General features: G+C 42.3%; 1 protein-coding gene across 2 annotated transcripts in view; it reads left to right on the top strand.

Moving 5' to 3' along the window:
- Positions 1–2,987: 2,987 nt before the first annotated feature.
- Positions 2,988–23,216, top strand: part of GPR26 (G protein-coupled receptor 26) — a 28,175-nt gene continuing 7,946 nt past the window's right edge. The window contains exons 1-3 of one of the 2 annotated variants that reach the window (XM_089668960.1): positions 2,988–3,984; positions 13,856–13,876; positions 18,233–18,346. In XM_089668960.1, coding sequence (XP_089525086.1) covers positions 3,317–3,984; positions 13,856–13,876; positions 18,233–18,346 — 803 coding nt within the window. In that variant the 5' untranslated portion in view covers positions 2,988–3,316. The remainder of the gene's footprint in view (positions 3,985–13,855; positions 13,877–18,232; positions 18,347–23,216) is intronic. The other variant, XM_089668963.1, reaches the window with a different exon arrangement.

Here is a 23,216-nt window from a genome sequence, read left to right on the forward strand (position 1 = left end):
GTTCCCTTTTTTAGACTTTTTTCATTTGTTTTCTGCTAAAAAGTGTTATTTCTAACTCTAGTGGTCTAGAGTTGGGCTTTAATTTGTTATTCAAGTTCATCTAAATCAACTAGTGCATCTAACATTACCCGCTCTTCAGAATGACAATGCTGCTGTCCAAAGGTGTCTCCATTGGTCCTCCATCCAGAATGGAGCCACCCTAAGATAGAAAGTGTGTTATTGGCCAGATTACCAGGTGAAAATAAAGAAAGAGAAAACTAATGCAGCCACCACATTTAGGCCTCATTTACATTTGAGTAAATGGTTGAGCTGTGTTTTTACCACCCTCTAACCACTCCCCCTGAACTGCAGAGGCAGCGGATGAGAGTATACACGTACTGAAAAGCATTACAGCATGGCAAAAATGATTCAACTGAAAAAGGGTGCAACCTGCCTGCAACCAACAATGCATGCAGTTGTAGCATGGTGATGCAGGTTTTTATGGGGTTAAAGCAGGCAGTCCGCACACAACATATCTCATCCTCACCGCCTGTCAAATGCCCTCTGAAAATCAATCCATCATAGATCGCTCTCCAGAAGTTAAACAAGCCCCAAAAGTGACATTATACTTTTTACTATTTAAATTCTATTCAAACATGTATTCTTTAGACGAGGTTCACACTGCTGCAGTCCAATTTTGATCCATGTTTATGGGTATGCAGTGCAACTTTAATGCAACTTGGATGTGGTTTGCATATTGTATGGAGCCAAAATTATGCTGAAATCACAGAAAAGTAGTGCAGGGCCCTTTGCCAAAATCGTGCCATGCTGAGTTTGCATTGATATGAGCAGCCACCATTGAAAACAATATAATTTCCTTTGCCATGTGATTCTGTGTGATTGAAGTCGCATCTGACATTGTACTAGTGTAAATGCAGCCTAACTCAAAAAGTCCTTCTATTACCTTCAGAGTTCTCCAAATCTTCAAATTCTGTGAGCTGTCTCCCTCTTCTCTTCATGGTCCACTATATGCAGGAACATAGCCACTCTCTCCTGCTTGCTCCTACAATGGATTGGACACTATGGACTATGTTACTTAAAGTGTGCACAGAGCAGTGCATATGACCGCAACTAACACGCACTGCACCTTCGAAACAAATGGAATTGAGGGGGGGGGGGAGAAAAGGTCCAGGAGCTCACAGATGACATTACAAGGAGGGAGAAAAAGACAAGAAACAAGTTTGTGAAAAAAGACAGTAAGAAACAAGTTCAGGATAAATAAATTAAAGGGTTGGATTTTCACCCAAAAGGGAAAGTTCCACTTTTCCGCCTCCTCCCCCCTCCTCTGCCACTTTTGGCATGTGATATATATTTTTGGGAGGAAGCGGGTACCTGGTTTTGACCCTCCATGCCTTCCTGCTGCCTTTTGGGATGTGCCAGGACCATTCACAAAGTACAGCACGGCTTGTGCATGGGCAGTGGGAAGCTGGCTGTGAATCAGACAGGAGTCACAGCCAGATTCCCACACTAAAGTTGCCGGAGTCACAGACCCAAAAACTGGCGAAGAACCAGCCCAAGTGAGGACAGTGCCAGGTCCATGGACAGGTAAGTGTCCTTTTATTAAAAGTCAGCAGCTACAGTATTTTTTTCAGGCTGAAAAACGCTTTAACCACTTCTTGACCGCGCTATAGCCAAATGACGGCTACTACGTGGTCATCCAGTTCTGAGAAGTCCCCAGTGGCGCTCACCTGGCACTGTCTCTGATCGCTGTGTCCTTTAGATACAGCTGGTCACATGACATGGAAAAGGGCCAATCACAACGGCCTTTTACCACGTGATCAGCTGTGTTCAATTACAGCTGATCACCATGTAAATACACTTGCCATTTATCAACAGTACTTTACTCCCGCTGTGACAGCATTAGGAAAGTGCTGCCGGTGACCAGCAACTGTGAAAGGAGAGATCTACACTGATAATCAGAGCATTGTTTATCAGTGCCCTGATTATCAGTGCAGCAACAAAAGTACCCAACAGTGTTGCCCATCAGTGCCTAACAGTGCTGCCAATCACTGCCCAGAAGTGCTGAACATCAATGCCCAGCAATGCTACCAATCTGTGCCCAGCAGTGCTGCTAATTTCTGCCCGTCACTGTCTCCAGTCAGTGCCGTCTATCAGTGCTGCCAGTCAGTGCCCTTCAGTGCTGCCTACCAGTGCCCATTATTGCCGTCTATCAGTGCCGTCTATCAGTGCAGCCTCATCAGTGCTTCTTCATCAATGCCCGCCAGTGCTGCCTCATCAGTGCTGCCTCATCAGTGCAGCCTATCAGTGCCCATCAGTGCTGCCTATCAGTGCCTATCAATGCAGCCTCATCAATGCACATCAGTGCAGGAGAAAAATTACCTGTTTGCAAAATTTTATAATAGAAACAAAGAAAAACTTTTCTTTTTTTAATTTTCGGTCTTTTTTCGTTTATAGTGCAAAAAAAACCACAGTGGTAATTAAATACCACCAAAAGAATGCTTTATTTGTGGGAAACAATTATAAAAATGTCATATGAGTACAGTGTTGCATGACTGCGCAATTGTCATTCAAAGTGAGACAGCGCTGAAAGGTGAAAATTGGCCTGGGCAGGAAGGGGGTATAAGTGCCCGGTATTGAAGTGGTTAAGTAGTGGGTGTGTATCTGGATTATTTTAGTATATATATGTCAATTAGAGTCACTTTAAGGATTAATAAACTGAAATATAATACATTTTTTGTTTTGGATTTAATACAGTTTTAACCTTTATCACTTTTTTTTCTGCTCCGGCACAACAAGCATGCAGCCAGTGAAGTGTCAGGATTCCTGCTAGGCACACACTTCTTGTTTCAGCTTAGTGCCTCTCTAAGTGGTAAAGGAAAGACAATATAACAGAAAAAAATCACTTTCATAAATCAGTGTCATCTCCCATATTTTCTGCTCACAGGTTTCCTTTTAAACAGTTGCTGAGCCAGGATGACACCAGCCTCCTGTGGCCCATCTGCCTGCTTGTGGCCCCCACCCTGCACCCATTGACTCCTCCACAACCCTCCTCTCTGCCCACCATCCTAGAGGCCGGGGGGTGTGCCATGGCAGAGGGATTCTCAGAGCTCAGAGGAAGAACCCTCCCTCCCCTCCCCGTTTTTTGTGTGCACACAATAGGCTCCATGTCTACTTCTTGGTGGGGATGCCATAGAGCGGCTCACCTGTCTTCTGCGGTCAGTGGACAAATCGCTGCGACTTGGGATCGCTGCTGCCCCAGAGAAGGCTAGCCATGGGCTGCGGGGCTCAGCATGCCTAGCCGGGGAGGGCTCCGGCAATGGAGCTCTGGGGGATCGCCGGCTGCTCCCTGGTGGTGCTGATGATAGTCGCTGCGCTGCTGTCCAACGGCGTGGTGCTGATCTGCTTCCTGAGCTCCTCCGACATCCGCGGCCAGGTCCCGGGACTCTTCACCCTCAACCTGACCCTCTGCAACCTGCTGCTGACCGTCATCAACATGCCCCTGAGCCTGGTCGGAGGGATCCGGGGCCACCAACCTGGAGGGGAAGGTCTATGCCGGGCTGTGGGCTTCTTGGAAACTTTCCTGACCACCAACTCTATGCTGAGTATGGCTGCCCTGAGCATTGACCGTTGGGTGGCCGTGGTCTTCCCTTTGAGCTATCACTCCAAGATGAGGTACCAGGATGCTGCTCTTATCCTCCTCTACTGCTGGATCCACTCCCTGTCCTTCCCTACTGTGGCCCTGTGCCTGTCCTGGGTGGGCTTCCACCAGGTGTATGGTTCCTGCACCCTCTATGACAAGGAACCTGAGGAGCAGGACTCCTTTGTGGCTTTCATTGTGTCCTTCCACCTGCTCAGCTATCTGCTGTCCTTCCTGGTCCTCTGTGTCACTTACCTGCAGGTGCTGAAGGTAGCTCGCTCCCATTGCAGGAGGATTGATGTCATCACAATGCAGACTCTGGTGCTCTTGGTGGACCTGCACCCCAGGTATTATCTGTTGGAGATATCTTCCATCCACGTTATACAGAAGTCCTGGGGGGTCAATTGATGCTATGGAAGAGACAATCCAATGTTTACTTGATAACCATTTTCAAATCCATCCAGTTGTTCCATAACAGGTTATTTGGGGTAGAAATGGTACTGGAATATAGTGTCAACGTACATGGGTGTAGGTCGTGTAATGTGTAGATGTGGATGACCAGTTGAGGCACTCATGGGACTTTACAGAAGTAGCATTCAATTAGACTTAGCTTTAATGTTCACCTACCTTTCCTATCCAAATTGCAGTGAGTAATTGTAAAGTACATGTCCTGGGTGGGCTTTCACCAGGTGTATGTATGGTTACACCTTCTAAAACAAGGAACCTGAGGAGAAGGACTCTATTGTGGCTTTCATTATGTCCTTCTCAGTTGTCTCCTGTCCTTCCTAGTCCTATGTGTCACTTACCTGCAGGTGCTGAAGGTAGTTTGCTCCCACTGCAGGAGGATTGATGTAATCACAATGTAGACTTTTGGTGAACCCACACCCCAGGTATTATCTGCTGGAGATCTCTTCCATCCTGGGTGCATAGAAGCCCTAGGGGGTCACTTGATGTTATGGGAGGGACAATCCAACATTGTATGTTAGCCATTCATCATATCCATCTGATAGGTTATTTGGGGTAGAGAGGGTACTTGAGCTAACTTGAATGTATCTCATTTAGTGTGTACATGTGGAAGAAGAGAGGCACTTACGGGAATTTCTAAAAGTAGCATTCGGTTAGTCTTAGCTTTAATGTTCACCTAACTTCCCCATCAAGATGAGGAATTCTCAAGTGCCTTTTCCTAGTATATGGTACCTGCACCCTCTAAATCAAGGAACCTGAGGACAGTATCAACTAACCTGAGAGCATCTCATGTGGTATGTAGTGCATAGCTAGGGAGGAAGAGATGGGGCACTCATGGGAATTTGCAAGAGTAGAATTCAATTAGTCTTAGCCTCAGAGTATAGCTAAACCCAAAACCAAAATGTAATATATTTTCAGCTTACTATTCATCAAGCTTCATTTGCTTTATTTTCTCCTGGTCATCCTCCATATAACACACTTCTTGTCCCTAAGTGGCTGCATCACTGCTCCGCTGTATTTATGGAGGGAGCCATAGTTGTCACCGTGGTCTGCTCTCCTGATATGGACTACAAAGATGTCCATATCTCTTCATCTGCGTTATATGAGGGGGCAGTGCAATTGGTAGTTTACAGAAGAGAGCTAAGAAGGAAGATATTTTTCTTTGCAGCTTACAAGAAGTGACAAGGACACTCTGTTTCTGCTAGGATCAAAAGGTATTTGCTGTATTTGCTGAAAATTATCTTAGCTTAAAAAAAAAGAAAACTAAGCCAGTCACCACATCTAAGAACTGTAAGCTGCAATATATTTCATTTTTGCTCCTGGGTTTAGTTATCCTTTTTATTTTCACCTACTGTTCCCATCAAAATGCAAGTGAGCATTAAAGAGATAATAAACACAAAAACAAATATGTAAGATATTACAGCTTACAAGTCCTTAATGTTCAGCAACCTATCCTACCAAAATGGCAGTGAGCATTAAAGAGATAATAAACACAAAAACAAATATGTAAGATATTACAGCTTACAAGTCCTTAATGTACTTTCAGGAGCTGATTTGATTGCTTACTGAGAATACAACTTCTTTATCTTTTAATCTTAGCCTATGTTCTTATTTAAGCTGGCACATTTTTCCTGTTTCAGGGTGGCTCCTTTCTCTTGCAAGATCCTATGGATCCACCCTTGCATGCATGCACAAGAGCTGTGTTTCCCTACACTGTGTACACCAATAGAAACACACAGCTCCATAGTGTAGGATAGGAATCACTCTCCTCCTCATGCCCTCTCCCTGCTCCAAACTAACAGATAAAATTGAGTCTGCTCTGTCCACTTTAAACTCTTTCCTGTGAGAACCAAAAGTTCAGGGAAGCAGCATTGAAAGTGCAGGAGCCATCAGCATTGAAAGTTATAAACTTCAAGTGCTGGAGTAAACATTTTATCAAATAGTGTACTGGCTTATGTTGAATTTAATGTGCTCAATGTGTTAAACGAAAAATAGTTGAGGGCTTAATATGTGTCTAAACCCAAAACCATAAATGTAATATAAAGAGGATAGGATCGCCACTACTCCTGACCTGCCCAGGTGAGGATAAAGCTTTTCTAAATGCAGGTCCATTGCTTTCACTAGGCAAACTAGGAGACCGCTTAGGGCACATGGCCACCTAGGAGTGCCTGGGCACAGCAGAGGCTGGAACTCTCTCTGTGTGGGATGCCTCCACACCATGTATAATTCTCCAGCTGAGGGGAGGGGTGGCAGAGAGGAGGAGAGTCTGAGGCCAGTGTAGCAGCTGAGCTGCCATGCCTTCCAGTGTTCCTCTCAGACTCAGTCCCTTACTGCAAGCCAGCTGGTGGCTGCGGATCACTGTGGAGTGCCAGCCCTTCTCTTCCCATTAATCAGAGAAGGCAGAGCTGCACCTGCGGACGAAGGTAATGTCTGACTCTGATGTCCCATATCTGTGTGATTGTGATCCGCCAGACATCCATTACATGTGCAATATGTCAGTGAGTGATGACATCATCACGATCCCACAGCCTGCTCTTCTAGTGCCTGCTGATCTGTGTCAGTGTTGGTGGTGGTGTGTTGTGTCGGATCTGTCACTGTGTGGAGTCGCTCAGTTCAGGTGTTCTCTTTTTGTGTGGGCTGGGCTGCCTGCTGTCACAGTGTTTTATATCCCCCCCATTGCCTGGGGAATTCCAGCCTGGGATCTGTCAGAGTGTGGATCCATCATCCACCACTCACTGCAACTGTCACCCTGCCACTGCCAGCCACAGATACAGTCCATCGGTGACACTGGTTTTGTCTTTAATATTGGTGCTGGTGGCATCTTATGACACTTATTTTTGCAAATTAAAAGAAATTTAGCAGTTTCATGTTTTGTTGATTTAATATTTTCTATTTTGGGGGGGACCGCTAGTAGCTTGTCTTGCCTAGGACGCAAAATAGTCTAGCATCGGCCCTGCCTGGTTTTACCTTACTATTTGTTATGATAGCTCTGTGCTGTGGTCTGTGTACAGATGGAAGCGGAACCAAATTCTGACACCACTGCCACTCCCAGATAATCAACAGACCGGACATGTGTGAGAAGCACAGGAACAGCGCTGCTGTGGGAATGCCTGTGTTGTTCAATGGTAAACTGACAGGCCTCTTCCCCTGCATTCAGAGTGACAACACAGGAGCTTTCAATTATACATCTGTCTCCTTAAAACGTTGTGGTCAGAAATCAGTGGGTGGAGCCTGGGATGTGCTGTCACATACTGGATCTCAATGTCTACAGCTTCTAGAGAGATGAAACAAAGTGCAATACATATACATTGTGCACCGCAGGGGATTGGAGCACCAAAGTGTTCGTTCTTTTTTAAGGTCCCCATAGATGGCTCAGATTTTAAATTGATTCTGCAGTAATCGGCCAAAACTTGAGCAGTGTGTGGTCTGGCAAGCACAAATGTCAATTTAAATATTAACTGGGAAGTTATCCTAATATATGCAGTCATAGTTCAGGTATTCAGGCAGCCACTGCTTCTGCTGCTTCCAGAATACATAGCCATGGATTTAGATTCTTCCATCTACATTTTTAGTGTATGGATTAAACACATTTTCTGGGCAGATCCAGTTTGACCACCCATTATTCTCTATGGGGAGGTGGATGTAAACGGACATGTGTCCATTTACACCTGCCTGGATCTGATGTGCTAAAAACAGACGGATGGGGATCTGTTCCCCATCCATCTAGTGGATCGGATGAGAGTTGGATGTAAACGTACAGGCCGGTCCATTTATATATGACCGCCCCATAGAGAACAGTGGGCACAAGTGGAGCAGACACGAACCTGTCATCAACTTGATGGAGTCCACCAGTTTGAAAGGGCCCTTAGATGTAGTGACTGCATAGCATGTAGCAAGAACAGAAAATACCTGCTGCTCCTTGTCACTTCTAAAAATACAGAATAAACAATGATATCTCTCTTTTGTAAACTACTAGTCACATTAATTCACCATATGATTGAGATAGACAGATGGACCTGTTTGAAGTCTATCCCATGTGACAACCATGGCTCCCTTCATAGATATTGGAGAAGCAAGTGTGGGCACAAAAGGCACAGGAAGCATGTTATTCCTACCCTTGTTTGGTGAAAACAAGTGAAAAGAAAACAAATGCAGTCACCACATCTAATAAATGGTGAATTGCAATATATAACTTTTTTTTTTTTGCTTTGGCTTTAGATACAGTTGAAAGAAATATGAATACGTCTGAAAATTCCTCATCTCTGCATTTATAAACCTAGCATTTTTTATTGGAAGGGTTGGAAATTTCTCATTGTTACATAGACATTATCACTTTTGATTTTTGTTCACTTTTTCCAATAAAACATTTATATTGATAGTGAGCAGATTCAGGAAAATGTACTGCTTGTTTTACATAGAACAATCTTGTTTGACACCCAGTTGATTAAAGCTATTGGGTTGAGCATGAAAAATTAGTACAAGTATGATCTGCATAATGGTGAGGCAGAGTAGGCTTCTGCCTAGGGAGGCAGGCTTTGCGGTAGGCATAGATTGTTCAATAATAATTCTTGCTTGCATTGTGCTGCCCACACACAGATTTAAAACGAACGATATATCATAAGTTCGATGTTTCAAACATCCTTTCAGTGAAATCCAGTTGTTTGAAACAGCAAGGAAAATTAATTGGTCGAGTTTGTCCACAAATCAATTGTTAATCTGTAAAATGTGATGAGCTCACCAAAGCGCTCACTATATTGATTGAGCATTTTGTAATGCTGTGATGAGTATCTGTTATCATATGTGTACACAGTACAAAGTGTAGTAAGCCATGACAGTCAATCAACAGTCATAGGAAGGCTGACATCTCCTTGCTGTAGATGGTTTTACATCATGGCTGCTGTTAGCAATGTTCAAACATCCAATAAGGGGGTAGTGTGATAATTCAGAGAGCTGTCAGAGCTGTTATTAAAACTTATGGGGACCCATACAGCCTACCTGACAGGACCCACAACCCCTCCCCTGGGCACCTAGAGGAGAAGAATGAGATGGCACGCAGTGACGAATTGTGGGTGCAGCAAAACTGTGTTAACAATGGGAGGGGCTTAAGACTTGAGTCTAGTGAAGGGGTCAGAAGTATGTAATGTACAGAGTGCTGATGTCAGAAGTATGTAATGTATAGGATGCAGGTGTCAGGAACATATTTCCTACAGTGGTCAGGAGTGGGTACTGCGCAAAGTGCGGGAGTCAGATGTATGCAAGGAACCTAGAGCAGGGGGCAGGTATATGTAAAGTACTGAGTGCAGGGATTTGGTGTATGTAATGTACACAGTGTGGGGTCAGGTACATGTAAAGTACATAGTGCAGGGTATAGGGGTATATAATGTACACAGTGCAAGGTTCAAGTGTATGAAGTGTGCATAGTGTAAGAATCAGGTGCATGTAATGTACACAATGCAGGGGTCAAACGTATGTAATGCACACAGTGCAGGGGACAGCTGTATGTAAAATACAAAGTGCAGGGGTTAGGTGTATGTGATGTACACAGTACAGGGTTCAAGTGTATGTAAGCAGTTTAGGAATTAGGTGTTTGTACTGTACACAGTGCAGGGGTCAACAGTATGTAATGTACACAGTGCAGGGGACGGGTATATGCAAAATGCAGCATGCAGGGGTTAGGTGTATGCAATGTACACAGTGCAGGGGTCAAGGGTATGTAATGTACATAGTTTAGGAATTAGGTGCTTGTAATGTATTGAGTGCAGGGATCAGAAGTGTGTAATGTACAGAGTACAGGGGTCAGATGTGAGGGCCTATGTACAGAGCGAAGGGGTCAAAAGTATGTAATATAAAGAATGCAGATGTCAGAATGTCACAGAATGATACAGATGTCAGGTGCATGTAATATACAGTGGTGAGAAGTGCAGGGGTCAAGTGTATGCAATGTATATAGTGCAGGGAACATGTATGTAAAGTACAGAGTGCAGAGGTAACATATACAGTCATGGCCGAAATTGTTGGCACCCTTGATATTTCTCCAGGAAATCATGTATTTCTCACGAAACGTATTGCATTAACACATGTTTTGCTATACACATGTTTATTCCCTTTGTGTGTATTGGGACAAAACAAAAAAAGGGAGGAAAGAAAGCAAATTCGACATAATGTCACACAAACCTCCAAAAATGGGCTGGACAAAAGTATTGGCACCCTTTCACAACTGCGGATAAATAAGAATGTTACAAGCATGTGATGCTCCTGTAAACTCACCTGGGGCAAGTAACAGGTGTGGGCAATATAGAAATCACACCTGAAAGCAGATAAAAAGGAGAGACGTTCACTTAACCTTTGCATTGTGTGTCTGTCTGTGCCACACTAAGCATGGACAACAGAAAGAGGAGACGAGAACTGTCTGAGGACCTGAGAACCAAAATTGTGGCAAAATATCAACAATCTCAAGGTTACAAGTCCATCTCCAGAGAACTAGATTTGCCTTTGTCCACAGTGCGCAACATTATCAAGAAGTTTGCAACCCATGGCACTGTAGCTAATCTCCCTGGTCGTGGACGGATGAGGAAAATTGATGAAAGATTGCAACGCAGAATAGTCCGGATGGTGGATAAGCAGCCCCAAACATGTTCCAAAGACATTCAAGCTGTCCTGCAGGCTCAGGGAGCATCAGTGTCAGCGCGAACTATCCGTCGACATTTAAATGAAATGAAACGCTATGGCAGGAGACCCAGGAGGACCCCACTGCTGACACAGAGACATAAAAAAGCAAGACTACAGTTTGCCAAAATGTACTTGAGTAAGCCAAAAGCCTTCTGGGAAAACGTCTTGTGGACAGATGAGACCAAGATAGAGCTTTTCGGTAAAGCACATCATTCTACTGTTTACCGAAAACGGAATGAGGCCTACAAAGAACAAAACACAGTACCTACGGTAAAATATGGTGGAGGTTCAATGATGTTTTGGGGTTGTTTTGCTGCCTCTGGCACTGGGTGCCTTGACTGTGTGCAAGGCATCATGAAATCTGAGGATTACCAAAGGATTTTGGGTCGCACTGTAGGGCCCAGTGTCAGAAAGCTGGGTTTGCGTCCAAGATCCTGGGTCTTCCAGCAGGACAATGACCCCAAACATACGTCAAAAAGCACTCAGAAATGGATGGCAAAGAAGCGCTGGAGAGTTCTGAAGTGGCCAGCAATGAGCCCAGATCTAAATCCCATTGAACACCTGTGGAGAGATCTTAAAATTGCTGTTGGGAAAAGGTGTCCTTCCAATAAGAGAGACCTGGAGCTGTTTGCAAAGGAAGAGTGGTCCAAAATTCCGGGTGAGAGGTGTCAGAAGCTTATTGATGGTTATAGGAAGCGACTGATTTCAGTTATGTTTTCCAAAGGGTGTGCAACCAAATATTAAGTTAAGGGTGCCAATACTTTTGTCCAGCCCATTTTTGGGGTTTTGTGTGACATTATGTCATATTTGCTTTTCTGCCTCTGTTTTATATTTGTTCCAATACATACAAAGGGAATAAACATGTGTATAGCAAAACATGTGTTAATGCAATACCTTTTTTGTGTGAAATACTTGATTTTCAGGAAAAATATCAAGGGTGCCAACAATTTCGGCCATGACTGTATGTGATGTACAGAATACAGGGGTCAAGTGCCACAATTTCCACACCACTACCCCCTTATGCATAGCACAGCAGTACCACCTATGCACACACATTGTATACACACATACACACTTTAGACTCAGACACACTGCACATACAAACTCTACAACAGTATATACACACTGTACACACACACAATAATGTACCCCTCTGTTTTCCTTCCACCACTTTTAGCCACTTCTGCCAGCAGGCAAGCATGGGGGTAGTGGTGCTAAAGATGATCGGCATGATGGGCTGTTGGTCAAAATGCACAAGGCCAGGTGGAGAAGAAGACGGAGAGTAAGAGCTGGAGCTGTGCTTGGCGGAGACCTAATTAACAGCACCCTGCTGTCCTCTCCCACTATCTATGATATCCCGGCATTGCATAGAGAAGAAAAGAGACCTAGTAATGATGTCATTGGGTCCAAAATAAGATATGTAATAAAAGTGAAAGGTTTTTATTTAAACATTTCATAAGCTTGTTAGTTAGTGAGCAAATAATGAAGGCAAAATATAAGCAGATTAAACTTCACCTTTACGTTCCTGCTGAGGTCATTATGAAGGGATATTATTCCTGTTTTTTTTTTAATATTCTATATTATGGAGACTGCAAAAGGAGGAGCTAAATTCAAAACATTGGGAGGATACATCCAGAACTCCTAGATCTTGTGGCTGGAATATTCAAAATATCCTGGCTCACTCACCAATAACAAGTAATACAAACAAATAGTTACATAGTTAGTCTGGCTGAAAAAAAGACAAAGTCCATCCAGTTCAACCATTAAAAAAAAAAAAGTTGTAATCCTATACCCACAGTTGATCCAGAGGAAGGCAAACAAACTCAGCAAAGCATGATCCAAATTGCTCCTGCGGGGGAAAAAATTCCTTCCTGATCCCCCAAGAGGCAATCGGATATTCCCTGGATCAACTTTCTCTATAAATGTTAGTATCCAGTTATATTCTGTGTATCTAAGAAACAATCCAGGACTTTTTTAAAGCAATCACTGAGCTGGCCAGAACCAACTCTTGAGGGAGTCTATTCCACATTCTCACAGGTCTCACTGTGAAGAAACCTTTCTGTGTTTGGAGATTACATTTCTTTTCCTCCAGATGTAAAGAGTGCCCCCTTGTCCTCTGTGATGACCTCAGGGTGAATAGCTCTACACCGAGTTCACTATATGAACCACTGATGTATTTATACATGTTGATCATATCCCCCCTTAATCTCCTCTTCTCAAGAGAGAATAAATTCAGTTCCTCTAATCTTTCCTCATAGCTGAGCTCCTCCATGCCTCTTATCAGTTTGGTTCCCCTTCTCTGTACTTTCTTCAGTTCCCCAATGTTCTTTTTGTGTTGGTGCCCAAAACTGAACTGTATATTCCAGATGAGGTCTTACTCATGATTTGTACCGGGGTAATATGATATCTCTCTCTCTGGAGTCTATACCTCTTTTAATACAAGAGAGGATTTTGCTTGCTTTAGAAACCGCAGCTTGGCATTGCATGCCATTATTAAGCTTGTGATCTACCAGAACTCCCAGATCCTTCTCCACCATTGATTCCCCCAGTTGTACCCCCCCAGTATGTATGATGCATGCATATTCTTAGTCCCCAAGTGCAGAATCTTACATTTATCAACATTAAACCTCATTTGCCACAATTTCCTTTAAAGGAAAGTTGGCAACCGAATGAAAGAAAACTTCAACACATAATATAATTTAAATCTGTAAGGATAAAACACGGAAATCTAGTACAAAACACTATATGTGATGCTTTTTTTTTTTGCTGTGAAGCTGAACATACATGACTCGGGTCCATTACACTTCCTCAGACTGGCATGCGGTATAGTATTTAAGATTCCAGCTCTATGGGCTCTGTACAGAAGTGTTAATGATAGGATGGTTGGGAAGGAGGGAGGGAAGGGGGGCGATGTTGGATCCCATTGTTTAGCACTGGCTTGGTGGTTACTGTATATCAGATCATAAAGATATGGACCAATTGTATCAGCAGATGTCAATCCACAGAAATATATATTCCTGTGTGGGAAAACAACATAAAACACTGTTTTTGTGTTGATTTCTTCTTATCTTCCTTGTTTTAAAGGATAACTATGATGTGTTTGGGGTAAGTAAACATTTTATGTTAATTTTTCATTATTTTTGACATGACTTCACTTCCTTGCTGTTTCATATTTCGAATGTTGTATGCCAGGGAATGTTATTACAATTTCTTGCTTAAAGCCAAACTCCAGCCAAAACCTCTTGCCTTGTTGTGAATAGAGCAGAGAAGGGTTAGAGCTCCTATCCCGGATTTTTGCTGTCTGTGTCCCTGTTGGGGAGATTTGCTCCCTGGTGATGGGATCTATCACCAGTGGGGACAAAAGGTACATTTTTCATAATGAGGGGATGGATTAAAACTATTTTTGATTTTACTGTCCATCCTTCCCTGGCCTGGTGACAACTGTACTCCCTCTCTCTTATATGGGAATTTATGGAGAAAGGAAGTGAGGGACCCCCAACTGGGGCTGCAGATAGAAATTTAAATTCTTCCCCTCTCTATCCAAAATTATAAGAAATCATTAAGCTAGAGTTACATTTTGAGGACCGTTAATTAGCCTTATCAACCTTGCATACAATCTGTTGTATTTGGACAGTTAGACCCAATTCATAGACTTGTACGGAGAGGAGCAGTGTAAAAGTCAGTCAATGCACAATATTACTAATGAGGAAGCAACAAATCCAAGAAAAAAGAGGGATATAGCCTCAATCACAATTAATATACAATAAAATAATATATTTATTGAATCACATTAAAAGAAATGGTGGGTGAAATGACATAACCACCATCACATACATAAATACATGTATTTACAAAGCAACTTGTATAAAAAACATACAAATACATGGCTGTAGTTGCATCCTGCTGATGAATCCCAACACATTTCACAGTTTTATAGCTGCTTCATCAGGGAACCTCGGGATTATTGCAGCATCAATTAAAAGCTTTTTTGTCTGATCCTGGAAGGATGTCATAAAATTGGCCTAAAAAGGCTCCCTCTACATAGGTAGAACATGGGAAGGAATAAACTGGACACTGGGCCAGAGAGAGGGGAGGAGGAACAAGAGGTCGCAGTGAGCCTGTATATTCCCAACTAAAATGGCAGCCAAAGAGGGAAAAAAGCCACAATGATGTCAAAGATCAAGGGTCCTCACTCAGCTCCATGACCTAGAGAGGCAATGAGGATGCAGTGTTTGCATATGTAACACTAGTATGTTTGTACAGTAAAATAGATATTTAATTTTTTGGCCAATCAGTCCTTTCACAAACTATTTCACAATACAAATGTCCTGCGTGCTGGCTGATTTGGTGTTAGAGTGTTCTAAATCAGGGGTCGCCATACTTTCTAAGCAAAGGGTCAGTTTACTGTCCCTCAGATTTTAGGGGGGGGCGGACTGTCGCCAGTGAGAGTAAACAATGTCTCAATCTTGGTAGTCAGTGGGTGTAAACAAGTTACATAGTGCCTATGGTCAGCAGAAGGAAGAATAGTTCCCCATCATTGATATTAGTTGGAAATATAGTGCCCCATCCTTGGTATTAGTGGGAGGAATTGTGCCCAATCATTTATAGCAGTAGGGGGGGGGGAATTATGTCCCATTGCATTGTTGGTGTCATTGGAAGGAATAGTGCCCCAATAGTGATGTCAGTGGAAGGAATAATGCCTCATCATTGGTGTAAGCGGAAGTAAAATGTCCCATCATAGTGGGAGGAATGGTTTCCACTGTTGGTGTCAGTGGGAGGAATGGTGCCTTATTGTTGGTTTTATTGAGAGTAATAAAGCCTCTTGTCAAAGTAAGCAATAGTACCTCATTTCAGAGGCAGAGTGTCCCAGGGGCCACATACAGGCAAGCAAAGGGCCACATCAGGCTCACGGGTCACAATTTGGAGAACACGGTTCTAAATGTATTGGAATTCTTATATTTACTTTCACTGAATGTTACCCACTTAATAAAGTGAGGCTTCAACGTTTATTGCAATATAAGAAGACTAAATATATGCTTATTAAATACACTCTTTCAAGTTTTGTTGACAAGACATGCTGGGACATGTAGCCCCTTGAAAAAGTTTCAGCCATGTTTTATTATGCACTTCCGCCATATTTCTGCCAGAAAATGACAAAAGCCTTCATTAAAACACACCAACCACAAACCTGGGCAAATACCACCAAAAGAAAGCACTATTTGTGTGAAAAAATTATGTAAATTTCATTTGGGTACAGTGTTGCATGACCTAGCAATTGTTAGTTAAACTAGCGCAGTGGTGAGTAGCAAAAAATGGCCTGGTCATGAAAGGGGTAAAAACTCCTGAGGAAAGGTTGTATCATCATGATAGCACTGTAACATCTTTAGTCGCTCCAATGTATATCTACGCATAGAAGTTATCTGATCACCTATGCCTTTGGTGGAGGTCTCTGGAGGTCCAGTTGTGTGCAATTTGCAACATATAGGACGCCAAGTTCATCATTAAAGGAGACTTGTACTGACCAAAATAGAGGAGATGCCACTTCTGACCTCCATCTACGAGTGCTAGCTTCCTGGTGGTCTCTGGCATACTTGCTCTAGCCCAGTGCCTCAGAAAGTATTGGGGCCATTGAACCAAAATAACATCCAGGCAACAGGCATTTCCAAAATGACAGCTCAGGAATGGCAGCTTTCATATTCTCCCAGGTTTTCCAGTTTCTAAAAGAAATTGCAAAGCTTTTCACAGATCTGACTGGCGGAGGATGACCCGCTTGGAACTCCACCAGGCAATTGAAATAACAGCATTGCCAAGCAGTTCTAAGGCTACTGCCACTTGAAAAGCTGCTTGATTTTCTCTTGCATGACACATCCCCACTTTGGAAATCTTTTATTGTTTTTAAGCAGAGATGCATTAAGATGAAAAAAAGAGCCAATTTGCTGTGATCTGTGGGAGATCTGTTAGGTCCAGAGCTGGCACATCCACAAGGCAACCTACTGTATGCAGGAACCCAGAGCCAGGCGGATGTCCAGGGGACACCATTACAGCTCTAATGCTCCTGTAATAACCCAGGGTAATAATGCAGTTGGTCAAAGCTGTGCACCAGCCTGTCACTGCAGAAGGGGAGATGCACTGCTAAGAAGCTGCTTTCTGATGGGTCAATTCCGGTACAAACTTGGAAAATGTGCCTACAGAAATGTAATTTGAAGGAATGGACAGCCAAAGTTTCTACCCTGCCTAGGTCCATGTTCTTTTTTCATTTGTACTTGCTAGGACAGATAATCAAAAGCTGTTCCAGGTTTGTAGACCCTCACCATCAGCACCAAGAAGTAAAATCTGATTGGCTGGTAAGGGCAACCAGACTTTATACATATTAACAGTACTCTGTACTGCTTGAGTGCGTAAAGTCAGCTATGCACAGACCTCCAGATTTTCTGCAGTGGTGACTTTAATGTACACACCAGTGTTGCCAACCTCCCGCAGCATTTTTTACTTTTAACGAAACAGAAAATTTACTGCCGGAGCACATTTTTTACTGACTACCTGAAAAAATAACATTAGAAACTAAGGCAATCAATATTTAAACAGTATAAACACAATACAGAAACACTGACAATACCCATAACAAGTAATTTGACTGGTTTACACTTACAAAAGTCAACACAGCATGACAAATTATCAGCCCCTGATATTTAAAGTGTTACTAAACCCAAGACCCTGCATTCACTATATCTGGTCTCCCACAGTACACACAACATGGAAATGCAATTATTTTAGCAAATATAAGTTGCTAAATACCTTTCCTCATAAACAGGAACATCAGTCTTGTGACTTCTATCTGTGTCCAGCAGAGCACTGGTTAAAGCTTGTAGGAGGAGTTTTATTTCTGCTTTAGGAGGATGCAAAACCCCTGACCTCTGTCTGGACAGTGCTGATTGGCCCTGTGCAGATCACATGCACTCTCCCAAGAAGAAAAAAAACCTCTCTAGCAATACACACCAAAGTGAGTATGTGCAAAATGCCTATGGTTCAGTCTGTCTTATCAGGAAATAAGAGGTGGTCGCTTAAACAAGGAGAGGAACAGAGCAATCAGAATCAAACAGCCTTTTTACACAATGCAGAGGGTTAACCCCTTAGGTTCCACAGTGAGTATAACAAGCATGCTTTACTGCACATACAGACTGATTTTTCTGTTGTGGGTTTAGTAACACTTTAAAGACTGATTTTTACAAACTGTCTGTAAATTTACTGATGGTTGGCAACCTTGGTACACAAATACAAATACATGCTTTTCTCTAGAGATTGGTTGGATGTTTATGCACTGTATCTCTATGGCTGGCTTATGTACATCTGCATCCTCTGCATGCCCTATGGTTTGGATTTCAGCACGTGTTTGCAAACAGTACTGCTTTATTAAATGCGTTCAAATAGCTGAGCTTTGTCTCTTTATTTTCTGTACAACAGTGTGAGGCAGAGATGTCTGGAAGAGCAGAAGAGGAGGAGGCAAAGAGCCACCAAGAAAATCATCACATATATTGGAACATTTCTGCTTTGTTTTACTCCATATGTAGTTACCAGGTAAGTGATAAGCATGAATTAGCCTTCTGAGCCACTTTGTGATTATTCATTCATAATAGTTTGTACATAATGTGACATATATACTATATACTGTGTATATATATATATATATATATATATATATATATATATATATATATATATATATATGATCTATGGCCTAATATTAAAAAAAGATATGGGATGCTGCACTTAAAGTGATTGTAAAGGCACAGTTTTTATTTTCTTAAAACTAACAGACATGTTATACTTACCTGCTCTGTGTGATCCTTCTCTTCTTGGGTCCCTCTGCTTGCTCCATAAGGCACACAGAGAGTGGCCTGGCCCCACCCCCGCTCCCTCTTCACTGGCTGTGATTGACAACAGCAGCCTAAGGCTCCTTCTGATGTGTCTCAGCCAATGAGAAGAGAGAGAGCCAAGAGAGCTTCTGCTCTCATTCACATTGCTGGATCCAAATTGGGCTTAGGTAAGTATAAGGGTGGGGGGATGAGGGAGGGCTGGGGGGGGGGGGGGGCCTGCTTGCAGAAGAATATTTTAACTTCATGCTTAGAATGTATGAATGTAAAAAACCTTCTGCTTTTAGAACTAATTTAAGTCATTTGCATGTAGACTCCTTTACTCTTAGTCACTCTGCAATGCCCCATAAATACCTGTCAATCCTACCAGTGAGATCCACCTATTGCATCTTCCTGATATGTTGTGGCAACAATGCTGCACTACTCCTAATTTCAGAACAAAGTTGCCACTCTCATGTAGGCTGTACCTGCTTGCACTACACTGGGATTAAAAAAAAATGCAGGGGGAATATCAACATTGTCACAGCTAAATCATAAGCCTGTAGCTTTTCAAACAGCACCTGACCACACCTAGCCTTCCCATTGCTGTCTGATGTGACAGCACTGCCTCTGCTGCTAAAACCCTCCCACTTTGAGCTGCAGTGTCCAGGATGGGGAATGCATGAGACAAACGATGGAGAAGGTAGAATAAGTTTTGCATTGACTTTATGGGGCTTGGGCACCACATACTATCTAGAGTTGGAAATTGGAATAGAAGAAATGGATAAATCCCAAGCATCCGTGCTTATTGTAGAAACTGTCCACAAAACATGTCAATGACAGTCTCCGCCCTAGGACTGCCACCTCTAACATGGTCCTAGGACTGACAGTCATTGCCATGTTTTGTGGACGGTTTTTACAATAAACACAGATGCATTTCTTCTATTCCAAGTACCAACTCTAGTTAGCATGTGATGCCCAAGCCTCATAAAGTAAACTGCCTTTGCCATGTTTGTGGATGCTTTTGGTTTATCCAGTACTCAATGGCTCGTTCATCTATTCCTGCCTATTCCTGGTCAGAGAGAGTAGATGACTCAGCTTGCCTCCTGCACCTGGGATCCACGTGGGGCCGGGGAGCAGTAGCTTGGAGCGGAGAGTCTTTCTAGTTAGCTTTGGTAGATTTAATTCTACTTGAAATCAAAGTTGTGTTATTCTAAACTTATAAAGGTGTGGTTATAAAGACAGGGCAAATCCAGGCTCCTCTGCTGGCAAGAGGACTTTACAAATAAAGGTACTGGGTGAATCTGTGACGAATAGGGATTTTATTTTAGAAAATTAAATCACATGGAGTTTGTTTGTTTGTTTAGCCTGTGTTAGTATGATACTTTGCCTTGCATTACTGGATTTTAGTTCTCCCGGCATCTGAAATAAATATCAGTGGAGGTATGTATGTTCAGCCTGTGGTTTGGGGATTCTTTGGCTTGCCTTGAAGTGTTGTCTTGACAGCAGGCACACAGTCTTCATGGGGTGTATTTGCCTGCCTTTGTTTGTGTGATGCTATACATTATTTTGCTGGGCTCCTGACTTCTCTTGGAACCAGTGACAAGGGATACATTTTTTTTATACTCCAATACATACCTAGGACAGCTAAATTCTGTGTGTAGAAAACAAAGAGAAGGCGAGCGCTCTAGGATCAGATAGAAATCAGCTGCAAATGCACTAAAAGGAACCCTAAACCTTACACATAATACAAACAGAAAACAGTACAGTGCTGAAAAGTGACAAAACTTAGTATAACCATGAATTGTAAAGATTAATTAAATAAATCATTATCCGTGATAAAAATATATTCACTATAGATGAGTGATGCGCTATGGATGGCGCAGTGAAGGAAATTTGTGTGACTAAACCAGTCTTTAGACAAGGAGTGTTCATAGAATGGAGAAAGCGTGACACAAAAGGGACCGCATACAGTATTGAAAACAGGTCCTGTTATGCAGGTGACAGCAAAATACTTAAGGCGATGTCCTGTGTGGTTCTATCTGTGCAGGAGGTAATGAAAATGCGCACTCACCAGATGCGCATACTCAAAACGCGGTGTGTTGAAAGGTGTACTTCAACTAGGAATCAGCAGGAAGCCCCCTTTAAACAGACTGGGCAACGTGGGAAAGGATCCCTCCTCTGGGCATGAGACTCCTCTGCAACTGCAAATCCGCTGGGGTCCTGGGAATTATTATCTCAGAAAAGAGCCAAACAAGATGGTGCTCATATTGTAGTAAATTCCAAATTTATTAGGTAAAAAAGTTGAATAAAACACTTCCACATGGAGTACAGCAAAACACAGCATTAAAGAAAGTTGGGGCTGAACAGCCACTCACTAAAATGACCAGCAGACCTCCTTGTGGCTCCAGCGGCGTGACATCATGGCGTACGGCTCCTCCTTGACGCGTTTCGTGCACGCGCACGTTCTCAAAAGGAGTGTGCCTCCAAAAATTCTGTGTGTGTTTAATTGTCTGTAGCAGGGGCATTAGACTATAATCTCTGCAGGACAAGAACTGATGTAGATGGATCATTATACATTGTAAGGTACAAAAGACTATTGCAGCAAAACACAATCAAAATAATTAGTAATTTTCAGATTTTTAAGTTTTTTTTCTTTAAAAGGGCCCCTGGCCTTTCAACCTAGCCAATAGTATAGTATCCCTTATTTGATTTGTGATTCTCTAAGATAGTATTGTGTACAATGAGTTCTAACAAAACTCCCCATCAGCAGCTATGCATTCACACAAATGAGTCTACAGGCGTACCTCGGTTTACAATTTTAATGCATTCTGCGGGACATTTCGTATTGCGAAAAATTCTTAAACCGAAAAGCGGTTCCCCATAGCAATGCATTGAAAACCAGTTAATCCATTCCAGAAGTCAGAAAAAAGTTAAAAAAGTCTTTTATCTGTTCAAAACTCTTTATAAAGGGCAGTTTAAAGGCATAAATACTGTACAGGGACATCTTTAAAAAAAAATTTGAAAACCAATTAATCCATTCGTATTGCAGAAAAAATTTGTAAACCGAGCCATTATTTTCAATGGATTTTCATTCGGAAACCGGAAATTACGTTAACCGAGGCGTTCGTAAACTGAGGTACACCTGTATTTATAAATCATTTATTGCTTAAAACTTTTGTGAAAGATGAACACAATTTCACTGCATGTTTGCTAATAGATGAACTCTTGTATCATCAGCTCCATCTAGTGGACAAAATGCAGTATAGGTTTCTGAATTACATTAACGAGAAAATATGCTACTTTTTCTCCTTTAGATAGAGCTAATGATACAGGAATTATTAGGAAGCGGACAGTGAAATTTCATTTGCACAGATATTTCTGAAATTTGCGCAACAATTTTTTTTATAAATAGACCACTAAGCGTGGGGAAGATGAACCATTTACTATTTTTTTCCAATCATTTTTGTTATTGGACAGAGTGGTACAAATAAAATTAGATAAATGTCAGATAGCAGTATCATATTATAAACAAGGAGAGATCCTTCCCCTTCTTCACTCTGCAGCCCTGCACCCTGGAGATGGTAAACCATAGTCAGCTTCACCTTAAGGAGTAGGGTAATTCTCACTCATACTGCAGAAAGTTCCCATCTATGCCTTAGGTTACATGGAGATTCTAGTACCACAGAGTATCTGACAGTTGTACATTATATACATTATAACTAAAACGTTTAGAACAAAAATACTGCAGAACCATATTAGGTTCCCAGTGGCCAACAACACCTTTGTTAGGCTAGGTATCTCTTCAAGTTTGTACCATTACATCAATAATAATCTGGAATGAGAATCAAATTTTAGAAAGAAAGAGAAGTGAGGTAGAGTAGAGAGAAAAGAAAAGTGAAAAATCGATCACCCCATTCCTGCTTACCGACCCCCAGGCCACCCAGCCCACTAGGGTGATTGGAGATATCTGATCCAGGCATTCCAAATCAAGGCTGTTTGTCCTGGAGTAATGTTCCCAGTTGTGTAACATAGTGTCCTCTTGCCCACACCCCCTGAAACATAGCGGTGAGGCATCAGGATAGATCTTAGACAACTGTGTCAGAATGAGATACCAACAAGACAGCACTTTGTAATTCGTCTCCACCAGGGAAGTGTTGAGAATTCTCCTGTGCACCATAGTGGACCATTGGGACCAAACTTCCTCCTCTATGTTTCCCCTAGATCCAACTCCCAAGCCGTTTGGTAAGAAAATTTAGGGTCTTGGTCTGCAAACAGGGAGTATAACTCCGAAATGCTGACACACATACACCTGTTCTCATAAAGGGTCCTGGTAGTGATATCCGCCTGATCTTGGCCCAAAGTCTGTAAAAAATGAGTGATTTGACAAAGGCAGAAAGTCTCCGAAGTAGGATACAAGAAAGCTGTCTAATTCCTTTGTGGTCTATAAAGTGGGTTATTCTAAAAAGGCCAATTTACTAGTTTTTATGAACATTATCAGGAAAATAACAGTTGTATAAACTATGCCCTCACATGACTATTTCAAATTGATTTGAAGGTGTATTGCTTCCCCCATTGCATTGCTGGATTTGTTC

The sequence above is a fragment of the Staurois parvus genome, unplaced genomic scaffold (assembly GCF_062004578.1).
Source record: "Staurois parvus isolate SC_StPar_1 unplaced genomic scaffold, SC_StPar_1.0 ptg000009l, whole genome shotgun sequence".
Classification (NCBI taxonomy): Eukaryota; Metazoa; Chordata; class Amphibia; order Anura; family Ranidae; genus Staurois; species Staurois parvus.